The 17,914-nt window shown below is 36.9% G+C and overlaps 1 protein-coding gene across 2 annotated transcripts in view; it reads left to right on the forward strand.

The window, feature by feature from the left end:
• Positions 1-17,914, forward strand: part of igsf11 (immunoglobulin superfamily member 11) — a 125,087-nt gene that overhangs the window by 97,873 nt on the left and 9,300 nt on the right. Inside the window, exon 3 of one of the 2 annotated variants that reach the window (XM_058080758.1) lies at positions 3,336-3,499. In XM_058080758.1, the coding sequence (XP_057936741.1) occupies positions 3,336-3,499 (164 nt within the window). Of the gene's footprint in view, positions 1-3,335; positions 3,704-17,914 lie in introns of those variants that run through there. The other variant, XM_058080759.1, reaches the window with a different exon arrangement.

Consider the following 17,914-nt stretch of genomic DNA (forward strand, 5'->3'; position numbering starts at 1 on the left):
ATACTATGGGATGTTAATTTGTTAGGGAATGTTACACCCGCAAACGTAATAACTGCCCACAAACGTAATACAAATCTGCAGCGTTAAATGTAATAATCCCGCAAATGTAATACATTTCCCACAAATGTAATAAAATTTGCCCACTGCAAACGTAATACTGATACAGGAAATTATTACATAAATTATTACATTTTGTTTGTGGGCGTACATGTGTGTTTTAGTCACAGTATATTATTGTATGTGTGATTTTGTGTGTATATGGGGAAGAAATAATAAAATATAATAATAATAATATTAATAATAATTTTATTAAAACAATTGCAATATCACAATTATGCTATATTTTTTTAATTTAAAATAAATTATAATTTAATAATTAAAGATTCCTTTAATGTATTCAAATGATACTCTTTGAATAATATTTTTTCCACAAAAAAAGAAAAAAAAGAATGATCTTGTTAAAATCCTCTAAATGACATCTACAACTTCTCCCTCATTAAAAGAAGAAAGAACAAACAACAACCACAAAGATCATTATTTTGTCTCATATTACATTTGTGGGAAGTTATTACATTTACAGATTTTCACTTTCCCACATATGTAATAATTTCCTGCAAATGTAATTTGCGGGATTATTACATTCAAAGCTTGTGGGCCGTTATTACATTTACGGGTGTAACAGGGAACATCACATGGTTAAAAGTACATACATGTCACTGTGCATGTTTTGTTTTCGTGTATATGCTATGAGTCTCTGGAGGCTGCCTTGGTCAAGACTTTGTACCGGAATATGTATTTTTTGTTCCCAGGAATATGACCTTATTACCTGTAATGAGGCCGTTGTTTATCTACCTAGCATACACATTGATTGCAGCAAAGGCGTCACAGCGGGGCCTGACATTTGAGTGGAAAGTCTTAAGTCAAAAGGTTTGAATAATATATGGATCTTTTCATGACTATATCAATGATGGATGCTTTAGCCTCACTCCCTTGTGAGAATGTACGACATGTTGTGTCTGCCAGCAGAAGGGAAGCGTGGGAAGTCCGGCAGGTTGCGGACAGACAAGAGCAAGAAGCAAGTCTGACGGGTTACAATAGACAAGTGGCGTTCAAGCGTCAGAATTTCCTCGGGATAACTCTCAGAGGACAACATTGTGGCTTAGACATGAATACAAACAATCCAAGATCCATATTTAGTGGCTTTACATTTACATGTGGCTTGACTCCATGTCCGACATTCTCCTTCTCATCATCAGACATCATTTACAGGACATGATCAATTATCTGTAATCATATCAGTGGCATCATCGCCCCCTCCCCCCTTACAATCTTTAGATAAGATGATTTCCCATTAAGGCTTTTGGACATGGATACATGCTTATGGGGGACATGTAACTTAGTTTAAGCTGTAACGTCTTTAGCCAGACTAGAAATAGGTTTCCCGTGTTCATATTTATCTTTGTGAGTCTGTTCGAGGAAACTGCTGTATCCAGATGAGCGAACCGGATCTGTGCTTTCTTGTTAAAACCTTGGTCAGCCAAACAGAAGGCTATCATATGTTTGTTTTAAAGTAGCAATGCGTTTAAATTGCATGACTCTACATGTAATTGGGATATATTCATGACATTATGTATGCGACATGAAGTAATCCCTTGTTTCTCATCGTTAATTAGTTCCAGACCTGACTTTGAATGGAATATTTTTGTAGTTAATAGCATAGAAAACCACTTTTTTTCACTACCATCTAAATACAGTTTATATTTGTATATATGACTTAACACATCTATAGTAACTTTTACATTTTGCACTGTTGGATTTAAAAGGGGACCTATTATGCTTTTTCCACTTTTCTGACCTATAAATGTAGTTAGAATGTTGCATTTTTGTGTTAAACGATCCCAAAGTTTCAGATAATGAGGTTTGCGCATTTGGAAGTGAACCCTGAAAAAAGTTTGGGATGGATCAAAACGCTCGGTTTCAAAAGGCGTGGTAAAAATGTTCCTTTGTGATGTCACAGAGAGGCGGATTTCCTTATATGGTTCATAGTGTGGAGGCACTTTTACAGACCAGGAAACACAAATCAAAGGAAATACAGTCGGAATAGGTGCATTCATTCATTTATTTTCTACCACTTTTTCCTCACGAGGGTCGCAGGGGTGCTGGAGCCTACCCCAGCTGTCTTTGGGCGAGAGGCGGGGTACACCCTGCACCGGTCGCCAAATCTGCTAAATCTAAAAGGTTTTTGGTGCGGCTTATTGTGTGTAGCTGTATCAGCTATTCAGCTTTAACACATTCAATTTATTCTGGGGGGTGCACGGCGATCTAGTGGTTAGCGCGCAGACCTCACAGCAAGGAGACCCGAGTTCAATTCCACCCTCGGCTATCTCTGTGTGGAGTTTGCATGTTCTCCCCGTGCATGCATGGGTTTTTTTCCGGGTACTCCAGTTTCCTCCCACATTCCAAAAACATGCTAGGTTAATTGGCCACTCCAAATTTTCCATAGGTATGAATGTGAGTGTGAATGGTTGTTTGTCTATACGTATGTGCCCTGTGATTGGCTGGCCACCAGTCCAGGGTGTACCCGGCCTCTTGCCCAAAGACGGCTGGGATAGGCGACCCTCGTGAGGATAAGCGGTAGAAAATGAATGAATGAATGAATGAATGAATTTATTCTGGTTCACACTGACTTTGTTTAACCTAGGTTACATAATAGCAACACCATTCAGTATGATGTTGTTCTACGATCATATTGATACATTTAAACTACTCTCTTTCTGTGTAGGTTTCTTTGTAAAGACAGGATTATTGATCCAGATCTTGTATTGGATTTGTAGATTGTGCAGGTGTACTAAATGTTGTATACATCTTGAATGTGAATAACGTTTGTTTTAAATGTGCTTTATAAATAAACATGACCTTGACCTTTGGCTGCATAGAACAAATTGTAGGTTTTGTTCAGTTATTTTGTACTATTTAATGTATTCGACTCAATATAATAAAAAATGGAATGAGGGAATAATTGTATTCATTGTTGATATTGTGGAATTGTTTTTAAATTGCTGTATTTATATTTTGCAACATCATTTTGTTAATAATTATTATTTTTGTTAGGCTAAAATCCAGTTTAATAGTGATTATAATTCATTAATTCATTCATATTCTACCGCTTATCCTCACAAGGGGTGCTGGAGCCTATCCCAGCTGCACCCTGGACTGGTCGCCAGCCAATCACAGGGCACATATAGTCAAACAACCATTCACACTCACACTAAATGTTGTTTACATCTTGAATGTGAATAACGTCACTTATGGTGGTCTCCTCCTTTTTTTTGCAGTGAGCGTCCAGGCACTGGATGTGATGGTCTCCCAGAGCAGTATCCAGGTAGCCCGAGGCCAAGCAGCCGTCCTGCCTTGCTCCTTCACCACCAGCGCTGCTCTCAACAACCTCAACATCATCTGGATGGTAATCCCACTGTCCAATGCCAACCAGCCCGAACAGGTACAGTCACTCATTCACATTCACTCATATTCGGCCTCTTTAGTAGATTTTTTTTAAGTGAAGACGTAGAGAATTAAAAATGTTGACTGGGGAATCGTTTATATGATTCTCACGTTTTTACTAACAAACTTTCCAAATGTAACCTCGCTGCATATTGCATCATGGGACGGCTGCTTTCCTATGACAACTTTGCAGTCAAAACAGGTACACTAGATCTGACTCTTCATCTTGAACAAGGTGTGTTCAGATAGAGCCTGAAAGCATTTCAGAGAACACACATACAGTATGTACTTTACACTCACCGGACGTTTCATAGATGTACTATGAAAGTACACTATACTACTATTCATTTTACAGGTCACTTACAATAGTGTTTCCCAACCACCAGGTGGTGGTCCTCGGTTTCGGTACTAGCTTCGTTCGTAGACTGAGTAGTCAATCGAGTTTCGGAATTAGTCGAATCATACACATAAATTAACTCCTAATAACTCAATCTGTGAGTGAGTCTCATGTTTAATAATTTTCATAACTACGAAACACTGTAAACCAGGGGTCTCAAACTCAATTTACTTGGGGGCCACTGGAGCTCGGGTCTGGGTGAGACTGGGCCGCATCAGGCAATCAGTATCAAAAAAAAAAAAAATGCATTTATTAAAAACAAAAAAAATTAAAAAACTTCGCTTTGGTTCCAATTTTCTACAAGAAAAGCTCTGATAAAACATTCCACTGTTCTCAAATATCTTACTTTTTATTTTTCTACACAAAATAAGATGAAAAATAAATAAACAAATCAAGAATAAAGAAAATCAATCAATCAGTAATAAATAAATAAATATAATAATAATAATAAAACAGCAAATAATAAAAACTTAAGAAACCACATATAGTTGGTGGGTAGACAAATGATTTTTTTCAGATTAAAATGAACAAAGCATTATTAGAGCCCTGTAGACATGACAAAACACGACTATAGTCACATTTATACTCTTTTTATTTACAACATATTGCGCAACTGCAGGGTCTTGAGACACATGCTAACTCGCAAACTGGAGAGCTAGCGACCTAAACGGTAGCCTTCAAGTTATTTCCTTTAAACTTCAACTCCTTTTGGGCTTGGGATCAGATGGTTGAATACAAATGTAAATAATGGAAAGTTATATTTTGATTGATGTAAGAAAAGCACTGTAATGTTTCACATATTTGCCCAAATAAAGGGGAAAAAAAAAAAACTTAAATAGCCAAGAACTTACCACTTCCACACGGATAGGGAGGATAACTATTAACAGTTATTTAACCTTTAACATGAACATGAATCAAACGTAATAATTTTTTCTGGGTACATGATACCATACAGCATCCATATCAAACTTGCGCGGGCCGCACTAACATTAAACTTTCATATCAAGGCGGGGGCCTCAAACTAGTGTCCTGCGGGCCACATTTGGCCCGCGGGCCACGTGTTTGAGACCTCTGCTGTATACCAAGGACCGCCTGAATACATACACTGTAAACCCGAATGAGTTAGCAGAACTCAAAAAAAAAAAAAAATGAGTTCATAAACTCAAATATTTGAGTATATCAGAGCTTTAATAATTGGAGTTTATATTAGATATACTTTTTTTAATTTTGGGGTGAAGAGAGAAATAGCTTTCTTTTTTGCATTCTCTCTGCCATGCATTCTCCATTTTTTAATTTTTGTTGTATTTCAACTCTTTCCATAGGAAGAAGGTGTGCATGTGTAACCTAATCTAGCTGATGCAATGGATTTATTCTTAATTAATTCTTGGTTTGATTTATTCATGTTTAATCGATACTTTTTTTTATAAGTAACTATGAATTCTTCATATTCATATTAATCAAAAATTACAAGTTAAATAAACCGAAAAGACAGATAATGCAACTGGCAAGCAACATTTATAAGTAGAATTTAAAAAAAATAATTAAGTTAACTATACTTAATTATTTTGAGCATTTGGATTTACAGTGTCTTAAGTTGTATGTAAACTATGTTTTTAAGTTAATCTTACTTAATAAAGCCATAGTTCAATTTAATCAAAACATATTAGTTAAAAGTACTGAAAATGGAACAACATGTTAAATAAACCTGACATAATTAAGTTATTAGAACTTTTTTAAGAACTTTGAGTATGCATAACTTCATTTATTTTAGTACTTTGAACATTCGGGTTTACAGTGTAGTTTGAAAAAAGTTTTTTGTAAATAAATAATAATTTTTGGACCAATAAGTGACACTGGATAATTCCCTGCAGCACACCTGCTGATCTCTCACAACACACGAATGCACCGCAGCACAGTGGTTGGGATTCACTGACTTAGAAGGACCTGCTTGTGTACCTAATGAAGTGTCCAGTGAGTGTAAACGTTGTACTCATTTTCACCAAAGTGGGCTCAATTCATACTGTGAAGCATTTTCTCCAGTTCCAAAAATTATGCTTTTATTTGTGCAGCACAGCCACAGTTTGTTGCTATGACGGCCAGTCCAAATCTTTTCACACTGATTTTGATGGTGACGACAAATGAATTATACTCGTATATGGAGACAGATTTAAAGATCTCATGATTGCCATAAAATATGCCCACAAAGAAAATAATTTGTTACACTCGTTATTGACTGCCTCATATTCAAATTAAAAAATCTTGGCTCATACTACATGAAATAAAAGATACACACCATGCAAAAACAAGTTTGACCACACAAAGCATGTGATGCATCTGGTGATATTCTAAAATGTAATATTCACTTGGAAAATATGTAATTAGACAAATTTATTATGCCAAGCTATCAAGTAGACGCTTGTGGTTTCACAACAAATAAAGGGATCAGTCACTTCTGTGATGTCTGCAGGCAGGATTTATCATGAACATGAAAAAAAAAATCAGCGTAGATGAGATCAGCAGCAAAATGTCTTCATTACAAGTAGACTGTGATACACAATTGTGGCTTTCTTCATTAGACATCTTGGATGGTAACCTAAAAAAAATATGCAGTATAAGTTGGGCTGTGATCACGCTCTCTACTTCATGCAATATTTTTATGCCGTCGTTGGCCAGATTTTGTTGTATTAAGGTGAAGAAGGATTAACAAAAACAGCCAATTTTAAATGGATACAACAAAACCAGTGTACAAAAGCTGTGTTGATTAGTTTGTAAAGAATTAGCATTTTAACCCTACAATAATAATATTATGTGAATAATCGAACTTGGTTGGAAATGTTAAAACCCGTCATTCCTTGTAACTTATCTGTTGGAATTTTGTAAAAATATGTTAATTGAATATATTAGATAAATCAGGCTGTTTTCTGGTTGAATATGGTCTATTATTAGTTAGAAAATTGAAAAATCACATTTTTTTGGACTAAAGTATTTTCAACCATACAAATGTCTAAATTAACAAAAATACAAATATAAGACACATTAAAAGTTGTTGAAGATAGGTAGTATTCCACTTTCTTCACTAGGTGGCAGTAATGTTACTGTAATATTCAGTGAGACACACACACACACACACACACACACACCAGACTTAGATTTTGTTGTGTTATATGGTAAAAAATGATTAACAAAAACAGCCAATTTTAAACGGATACAACAAAACCAGTGTACAAAAGCTGTGTTGATTAGTTTGTATAGCATTAGCATTTTATTATGTGAATAATGGAACTTGGTTGGAAATGCTAACACCGTCGTCCCTCATAACTTATCGGTTAGAATTTTGCAAAAATATGTTAATTGAATATACTAGATAAATCAGGCTGTTTTCTGGTTTAATATGATCTATTATTAGTTAGAAAATTGAAAAATCTATTTTTTTTTTACCTAAAGTATTTTCAACCATACAAATGTCTAAATTAACAGAAATACAAATATAGGACACTAGGTGGCAGTAATGTTACTGTAATGTTCAGTGAAACACACACATACCAGACTTGATAGCTGGAACAACAGGCTTTTATTGAAGGTTTGAATGAGCTCACAACAAGAGCACCATAACCCCAAATAAAAAATCCCTAATTAAAGCACGGGTTGTGCCTCTGACCCACGGAAAACTGTAAAACTTCAACATCACTTCCTGTCCGCCAGTCACAGTCTGCTTCCTTAGGGAACATATTTAGTCAAACATACACAAGCACACAAGTGTTATTTGTGTCTTAATATACGCTTATTATGTCTACTATATTGGGTAATATGAGTGTAAAGTAACTATAGGGGTGTTACTTCATGTCCTGAGGGCTCTTATAATGTTCAACTGTATTTACAAGGTTGTAAGCAGGTCGCACGATGAAAATATTCAATATATAAATAAGGAATCTTTAATTGCAGAAATTAATTTATCAATTAAGCTGAAACAAAATCTGTCACCATATACAGAGGACCATTTATGCAAACATGATATTCTTTTTTGGTGCCTCTGAACGCACCTTGGAGATCCTACAGTAGAGATTTGGTTTTAGTAGATGTAGAGGTTGTGTGTGTGTCCCTGCTTTTGAAAAGTCTGTCACATTAGGACCGCAACGCCTGCTAGCGCTACTTACATTTCTCAAAATGTATACCGACTTTTTGCTCATTTTCAGGAATGCACTGAATATTTGCATCTTTATTGTGTTGGTAGTTAAAAATCCTACGCTTCTTGCTGTGCCGCTCTCCTTTGTGTGTGTTTTTTTTTTTTTTTCTCACCTTCCTTTTCTCTCGCCTTAACACGTCCTTCCCCCTTTTCAGGACTTCTGTGATTTATTTTGAAGTTATTTAACATGCAGCTGCAGGCCGTACAAGCTCACCTGCCTCCCCTCACTTTGAACCTTCGCTGGTCGGCCGTCCAAATAATATGATCATCTTCTGCACTAATTACCTCGTGCCCACTACAGGCTCTATATCGCAGCTGTTCACTCCACACATACGACACGATAACACACACACACACACTAGCTTCAGAACAAGCTGCTGGTCCAAAGTGCTGCACAGATCTGCATGCATCCATGCATAGTTTAGATATATTTACTTGTTTCACGCGACATGCAGAGACGCAAACATGCGAGCGGAAGTCAGTCATCGATGCGTCCGTACAACGCAAACTCATATCACACTGTGATTCCACATTGTCACATGACTAAACATATGCATCAATACCTACAAAACCATGCAAAAAGTCAATCCCGTCCAAGAATAGCTACTGTGAGATTTTACCGTCTCATCCTAGTATACTGTCACGTTGCATTACATCATAATATGCGACATGAGGCATACTTTAAAAGCATACACACCTGGTGACAACTTTTTAAGTGCACGTTGCACATGCACGCAAACAACGCATGGCGATAAAAAACACGGCGATCCATGCAATGACAACAACACAAAAAAGAAACAAGCACTTTGTGTGAATATGCATGGCGGAGGGGCGGGCCGCAGTGCTCATACAAGGTCATTTTGGAGAAAAGAGAATGTCATAAATGATTACAGTTGATGCTAAAAGCCATTAAGAATTACTGAACAGAACTCTGTCCACTTACACACCCTCGCAGCCTGCGTTAGCACTCTAAAAAGCGCTCTTGGACCACTCAGCTCGTGCTCGCTCTTCTCAAATTTGAATACCATGTTCAGATAAAAAGCGACAGTGTCACTTATTTAACTGCGGTACACGGGAAAAGCACGAGAAGCGTCAGTTCGTCTCACATACCGAGCTTGCGTGGATGATGTTTGTATGTTTGATTTTCGAGGCTCTCCGGGGAGTTGTGTTCGATCGATAAGAATGACTCCATGTTGTTGGCTATTGTGTTTATTTCAATGTGAGTTTAGCGAAATTGTATGCATATTGAAGTTGTTACAATTTAGTATTGCATGGTACCTATTTGGCTCAATTCCATTGGTAAACAAAGAACTACAGGTGAATTAAAATCAATTAGAGCATCATGAAAATGTTAATTTATTTCAATAGTTCTGTGAGTTATTAGTATTGAGGTTCATGGCTGATGTGTTTTTTTTAATATATTAATACAAGTCCATTAAAACAGGTTCATTAAATTAATAGGAGAACAAGAAGAGAAGAATTCACTCGTTCAAATACTCAATAATTCAAATACTTCTTCATCCCATTTATTTTATTATGGACTGAAAGTCTTTAGTGTTCTTACCTTTTATTTATATATGAAGTACATGCATTTTATTCCCCAGGAGAAGTTCCAATACTTTTGTTGTAAAAGTCCGATCACCTTCCGATGAGCATGGATATATGATCCTCCATCTTGTCAGTCAAATGCAAGTGTTAACTTAGCATAAACATACACCAACTGCTGCTACCAAAAAATACAACAAACTCGGCTTTTTCTCTCTATTGAAGAACAACAGTGACAAGCACCTTAAAGCTCATTCATGCCCCCCACCCCCCCACCCCCTCCTCCACTTCAGGAAGTGGAAAGTGCCGCAAATGTCTCCACGCATGAAGTAAAATATGGCCATTCTGTTAAGAATGCACTGAAATATTGTGTTCCTCGCTAACCTAGCTTATAATGTTGTGAAACGAAAAATGAGCAATGGTTGTTTTATGCATTACTGTAATTTCCGGTGTATAAGATGCACCAGTATTCAAGCCACACCTACTAAATCTATTAGTTTATTTACTTATAAAAATAATAAACTAAATAACTAAAACTAATTAATTAAAACTAATAAACTAATTTATGTCCACGTCATAAAATGGCATATTGTGGCATGCCTGAGTCCATAAGGACCGGGTAGCTCTTTATTTGACAGGAGCCGATCATGACCTATAAAACTATTCAACCCTTTCTAAAACACAGGAAGTCATTACTCAATACAGAGAGACATCTTTAAAAAAAAAAAAACGCTAAAGTCATCACACAGCAACTAAAAACCCAAAAGGTAGCTAAGAAATTTTACACAATACAAGTAACAATATCAGTGTAAAACTAAAAAATAAAAACAGCTATTTTAATTTCCTCCCATAATGCATTTCGTCCGAGCAAAGAATTCTATTCAAATCATTTAAAACCCGAGAGAGCCAGAGTTGAGTTAAGCTGTTATATTAAGTAAGTTTTAAGTAATTAAGTAATTAAGTAAGTTCACTTATAGCTCCTTTTCTGTTATATGAATCAAAGTTAATACTACTTTGAATGGCAGTCTGTACGGCACAGAGTAATACATTCTTTTTTTATAATTTTCAAGTTAATTTCAAAATAATTTTTTCAAATTCCATTTCATTGAAGGCTTTAACAAACTTTTTCAAGTACTATTTGTTATAATATTATTCCCAGAATATTCCAATTGTGCAGTCAGAAGTAAAATGATGTTGCGGTGATATTGAGGTCAGTGATAATCTGCGGTGCAGAAATGATGTTAATCTGTAATTGAGAACATCTGTCATCGTATTTTAGATGATCAAATTCTGAGCCTCATCTCAACCTTCCAATCTGACCGAGGATAAATCTGTCTCATACTCTCCAAACGTGACAATTGCAGTCCCTGTTGGACGCCCTGACCGAATAAAACCACAATAAAAAAAAAAAAACTCAACTCCCAATAGAATTCACTTAATCAGATTTCTTTTTATTGTCACATTGTGGATTGTTTACACAGGACCAATAACTGTGGAACATTGTCGACCATATTTGATCCTTTTCTGTGTATATTTTTCTTCTTGAAATTAAGTGTTTGTTCTTTAAATTTGTGTAACATTAAAGCTATTTATTGAATTCAATATATTTAACGATGTATTTTTCATGGCCTGTGTTTGCCGCCCCACGCCTGCACTGTGTGAAGGAAGCAGGGGACAACTGATTGACATATGTGGATCATGTGTGGATGATTGATGGCTAAGCAATCAGAGCATCCTGACCTGAGACATAAGGATGTTTGTTTGTTTACTTTGGCTTTTTCCTTACGGAGTCGCCTCAGCTGATTTTTTTGATCAGCATACTGATTTTTGGCTTGAGCCAAAATTGCAATAAAAAAAAAAAAATTTTTTTAATTTTTTAAAATTTTTTGGGCATATTTTAACATTTTTATTATTTGGTATTCATATCATATTGTAGCAATAGGAGTATTGTGTTTGTTATTGTGTTTATAGTGGGCGGTGCCTGCTAGAAAGAGCCAATCAAAGAGTGAAGAGTTGCATTATGGTGTGGAGTGTGTGCTGTAATGTATATACGGCGCTGTTTTGTAGACGCCAATAAAAGGCTGATTTGTGCGCGGCCATCCTCCTTCATTGTCATTCCTCCAACGTTTTACAAGTAAAAAGAGCGCCAAGACAAACTCACTAGGCCTGTAGTAAAAGCTTTCATAGCACAACTTTCATGTCATGAAAATGTCAACTAAAACACAATTTAATGGTGAAATTAAAATAAAGGTGAAAAGGACTGCAAAAATAAAGATATTTTATTGATACTAATCCAACAAATACACAATGTACTTATTGACAATAACCATATCTACCATATCTTACTTATTGTGTGGAAATATGGGGTAATGACTATAAAAGCAATCTTCACTCGCTAAATGTACTGCAAAAAAGGTCAGTAAGGATAATTCATAATGCCGCCTACAGAGAACATACTAACTCTTTATTTCTAAAATCACAAATACTAGGACCACGTTATGCTAGCCATAGCATTTCAGTATGTGGAATCAAACTATGGAATGGATTGAGTAAGACCCTCAAACAATGCACAACGATGAGCCAATTCAAGAAACAATACAAGCAGTTGATGTTTGCTAAATACAAGGATGAAGAGTCTTGAACCAGTCATGATGTGCTATATATATCACTATATTGACACTTACTATGGTACCCATTATGGCATTGGATGCTCATATCACCTGGTACTTCGGTACGTGATTAAAATTTAATTTAATTTAATTTAATTTAATTTAATTTAATTTAATTTAATTTAATTTAATTTAATTTAATTTAATTTAATTTAATTTAATTTAATTTAATTTAATTTAATTTAATTTAATTTAACAAAAAAAATTATATTAGGAAAGCAGGAAGTGAACAAATGTAACAGTTACTGATTGTAAAAGTACCAGATGGAGGGGTAGGATTTAATAAGCTTTGCTTCTTCCTACTCCTTTTGGACATGTGGAACTGGGAACTGATTATGGGATGCACTCAATTGAAATCTGATGCATGTTGAAGTGAAATAAAACCATTACCATTCCCATTACAGTAAAGCATATGAGGAGTAAAGTGTATGCAAACCTGCAGTATAAAAGTGAGTGCAGGCCCATATTGTTGAGGCCATGTCTCAGAGGATAGAAAGAGATAACAGTGACGGCTTATGGTTAGAAAATTGAAGGAAGGCTGTGGGGGTTTAGAGGTTTATTCAGGCTTTATTTAGGCGGTAGCTGTGTCCCTCGTGTTCGCAGCCAAAAGATCCTTTGGGTTGCTCAGAAGTAGGCTATGGCGACCACAAAATCACCGCAGGTAAGGAGTCGGGTTGCATTTGCAGCACATCATGTTTTCGGTAAGAAAGGATATCGTGGAGGTTTACTGATTACCGCTAGGCGGGCACTGGCATGTCCAGACGTGGCTCAGTGTGAGTTCTTTGCTCTGTCCGTCGTCTGAACACCAGGGCTGACCTCTTTTCTGTCGGCGCACGGCAGCAAAGCCAAGCAGGTCACGCGGCAGGATGAGGTGATTTTAGACTCTATACTGTTTAACCAGTACTGCATTTCAAATTTTAAAAAATACATTAATTGTTAGCCTTACTGCTGCAAAAGCTCATGAACTGCACACAAAAATGCAAAAATTGTTATCAGCTGCTTTAATCCGCCGCTCATTCATGCACAAACAAATCGAATGTTACATCAGGAGGTCGCTTTATTGGCTCATTTTCAGCGAGCATGCAAATTATATTGTCAGGTCATCAGAGTGTGACGCAGGCCACGCTGGTGTAAAGTGACGGGAAAAAGACTCAATTCTAGGGAGAGTACGCAGGAGTCTTACAGCGGGGACGGTTATTTTGGCAGAACAATCACACGACCACAATCCGAGATACACTGTTACACTATTCCCGGGAGTAAATGAATGCACACTGACACACCGAAAAGCCCACAGACATGGAGGAGATGAAGTCGCAGGCTCTCATCACAGCTGAGGAGCTGCCTATTCATCTGCACGTAAGAGGACAAAGCGAGCGCACTGCACTCAGGAAATTGCAGCGGTGCAATTTACAACCGTTAAGCAGCAGCAGTGCAGGACAGCAAAGTCGCATACACACACACTTGTGCGCTTTCATCAAAACTAGCCTTCTCATGCACACACGGACACACACACACACACACACACACACACACATACACTGAAGCCGGTTGTTTCGCTGGCTCCGTCTTTGAACAGTTCAATGAGGACTCTTTTCAAGCAAGTGAATAGCCCCTTTTGATTCCCCTCTGTCTGCGAGTCGTGTGCGCATGTGCACAAAATGTGTTTGTGTGTGTCCTCCTTTGTGCGCCACCAGTTCAGGGGTGAGGGCCGTTTTGCATGTTGCCGCACAAACGAGCTTTTCAATCTGTTGTTAATCAGAGCGAGAAGCTTTTAAATACAATGCTAACTTTGTTTATGATTTAATTTGGTAGAAATGGTCAGAAGACCCGGGTTCGAATCTCCGCTTGGAGGTCTCTGTGTGAAGTTTGCATGTTCTCCTCGTGTGTGGGTTTTCTCCGGGTACTCCGACAGCTGGGATAGGCTCCAGCAACCCCCGCGACCCTCGTGAAGAAAAGCATTAGAAAATGAATGAATGAATAAATGAGTTCTCCTCCTATTTTGTGTGGAAGTGGTAACTTTTTGGCTTCTTATTTTGTCTTTGCCCACCTTCGGCCATCTCTGTGGGGAGTTTGCATGTTCTCCTCGTGTGTGGGTTTTCTCCGGGTACTCCGGTTTCCTCCCACATTCCAAAAACATGCTAGGTTAATTAGCGACTCCAAATTGTCCATAGGTATGAATGTGAGTGTGAATGGTTGTTTGTCTATATGTGCCCTGTGATTGGCTGGCCAACAGTCCAGGGTGTACCCCGCCCAAAGACAGCTGGGATAGGCTCCAGCACCCTTGCGACTGGTGAGGATAAGCGGTAGAAAATGAATGAATAATGAATGAATGAGTTCTCCTCCTATTTTGTGTGGAAGTGGTAACTTTTTGGCTTCTTATTTTGTCTTTCCCCACCTTCGGCCATCTCTGTGTGGAGTTTGCATGTTCTCCCTGTGCATGTGTGGGTTTTCTCCAGGTACTCCGGTTTCCTCCCACATTCCAAAAACATGCTAGGTTAATTGGTGATTCCAAATTGTCCATAGGTATGAATGTGAGTGTGAATGGTTGTTTGTCTATATGTGCCCTGTGATTGGCTGGCCACCAGTCCAGGGTGTACTCCGCCTCTCAAAATGCACGGACAGCGAATCAGAAGCCAGTAGGCTACTTTGTTTGGGCACTCAATTTTGATGATACAATACAAGGAAAAGGGAATAGTTTGTTAACCCTCCTCTTGTGTTAGGGTCGGCAGCGACCCGTTTTACATTTTAATGCATAAAAAGAATCACATAACATTTGTTTATTGCATCAAGGCTTTTTGACTTTGTCAGGAAACTCTATTTCAACAAAATAAAACCCCAAAAATATTTTTTATTACATTTTAAAATGGTCTGGTTGAAATTATGACCACTGTATTGTTAGGGTCGATTTCGACCCGGTTATAATAATATGACTATAAAGCAATATTTTGAGCCAAAACTGAAATCATAAGTGTACAATTAGCCAACACAATGACAACCAGCTCCTCTTCTCATCATGGAAGCTTCAGGGGATTCTCATTTTGACCGCTTTTCCAGTATACCAGTAGAAAAACGAGGTCCAGACATGTGAGGTGAATTCACTCATTTGATTAGCTGATTTCACATTTATAATTTGGATCATGGAAAGAACAATTTGGATCATGGAAAGAACAATTTGGATCATGGAAAGAACAATTTGGATCATGGAACGAATGGCAAGAAGTACAGTGAACCAAGATCTGGACCTGTTCTGCTTTTTCATTTAAGTTTATACTAAAGTTTTGTTGTTGAAAACAATCACTTTTTCTACCTTTTCTTGACATGAATATATATGGGTCAAAATTCACCCGAACACCATAGATGTTTCTTTAGTGATTAATACTAAAATGAGAAAATAAATAAAACTAATTGATTTAAGAGATATGTTCTATAGCCCTCAGTAATAGCCAGGTAACAAAAGAACCTTCAATCTATTAATATGATTCTTTTGACGTTCATTTTTACCATTTTTGGAAACTGAAATGGAGGGGTATAGTGACAAAAAAGGCCTACATGCCCACACCAAAAGTATTAATGAGGAAGCCTAAGAAGGTAACCAAGACATGAGAAGCAAATCTGATGGTAACTTATTGTTTTTAGCGTATTTTATAGCTGATTTAAAACACGGGTCAAAACCGACCCGTTAACCTAAGACAGGGGTGCTCACACTTTTTCAGCATGCAAGCTACTTTTAAAATGACCGAGTCAAAATGATCTACCCACTACAAAAATGCAAAACATCTATTTATTTTCAAATGTATTGAGGATTATTTGTACGTACAATGTATGTTGATGTACCTTACATAACCAAATGAGCCAATATTGCAAAACACACATAATTAACTATTAAATTTTTTTGTAATTACCTGAGTTTACTTTGATGACTTGCACTGAATTGAACCAGCCAGGGATGCATAGTCCGGACAGTAGCTGCTGATAGCCAGCCTCAAGCACACTTCCAAATGTTTATCAGTCATGGATAATATCCGTATCATAATATCCGTATAATATTCCATATCCGTATGGAAGTGATATGTTTTTGCCCTTTTACTTGGTCCAGCTACTTCACTCATTTTAGTGACCACCTCCGCGATCGACCGGTAGATCGCGATCGACTTAATGAGCACCCCTGACCTAAGAGATGATACCAGAAATCTAACACAAGAAGAAGGTTAAGCACAATATTATATGATAATACCAAAACTGGTGCAAAGTCGTAGTCACAAACAACAAATCATACAAAAACTAGGCTTTGAAAACCCAGGTGTCGCTTCATGTTTTGGAATATGTCCCCATATTTCTCAGAGATGTGAACAGGAGTGTTGGTGATGTCACGGTTCTCAGGTCTGATGTTCAAACATCAGGATTTGGTTGTCAGCGGTGCTGTTTCTGCATTCAACAGATAGCAGTTGGCATATTTGAAGTCAAATGTTTTCAATTATGCATAGCATTAAATGGATGCTTTTATCTTAAGAGCCCTATAGCTCCGAGAAAGCGTACTTTTAGTATGGTATCTACTCGCTCAACTAAAAGCGACCACTTATTCAAACAGAAGGATTTTAGATTATATTTCTGTTTGTTTTTTTCCTGAAGGCAGTTCAGTTTATTCCAGTATACTAATATAATCCTGATTTTTTTTCATTTTTATTTTTTTTACATGCTGCCAGTAGAGCTTGGTCCCCCTCTAGTGTCATAAGTGGCCAGTTCCAGCTCCTCGTGGGCCAATTGTGACATTTGGGTTTTTTTTTTTTTATTGGCCTAAAGAAAATTTCAAAAATAAAAATATTAAGAGAAAAAAATCTAATGAGAAAATATTTTTGTTTTGCAAGAATAACATTATATTTAGACAAAAAAATAATGTCATTATAGTAAAATATAAAAATATATACTTTTTGTGAAGCCAGAATGCATATTAAAATTTTTATTTTTGGAAAATTACTTTGTTTTAAAAGTAGTTAAAAAGTTCTAATAATATGAGAATAAACTCATACTATTCCACAAGTAGAAAAATTAAATAGTTTGAAGATTTAAAAAAGACAAACAAGCAATTTTTTTTACAGAACAGGTGCTGAATATCATGCATGGAAGCAGGGAAGCATTCCCAGCGACGGGAATGATGCCGGCTCCCAGCATGCTTTTGTGGCTAAAGTTACGTGTTGCACGTGTTGCTAAAGTTATGTACATGATAAAAATGCAATCAACAAAAATATAAAAGTTTTGCTCCCATTTTTCATGAGCTGAACTGAAAGAACGCAAATAGTGAATGGTGTCGTCCCCAATACAGTTAAACGGCTCATCTGGAGTGGCCTTTTATTGTGGCCAACCTACACACACCTGTGCAATAATCTTACTGTTTCATCAGCATCTTGACATGCCACACCTCTTAGGTGGATAAATTATAAATGCTCACTAACACAGATTTAGACAGATTTATGAACAATATGTGAGAGCGCATAAAGGACGTGTTTTAGGTCTTTGAGTTGATACCGTGAAAAACGGGAGCAAAAGTGTTGCTTTGATGTTTTTGTTGAATCTACTTTTGTAAAGCAATATATGTCAAATTTGTGTACTTGGATTTCAGTT

The sequence above is a fragment of the Doryrhamphus excisus genome, chromosome 8 (genome assembly GCF_030265055.1).
Source record: "Doryrhamphus excisus isolate RoL2022-K1 chromosome 8, RoL_Dexc_1.0, whole genome shotgun sequence".
Classification (NCBI taxonomy): domain Eukaryota; kingdom Metazoa; phylum Chordata; class Actinopteri; order Syngnathiformes; family Syngnathidae; genus Doryrhamphus; species Doryrhamphus excisus.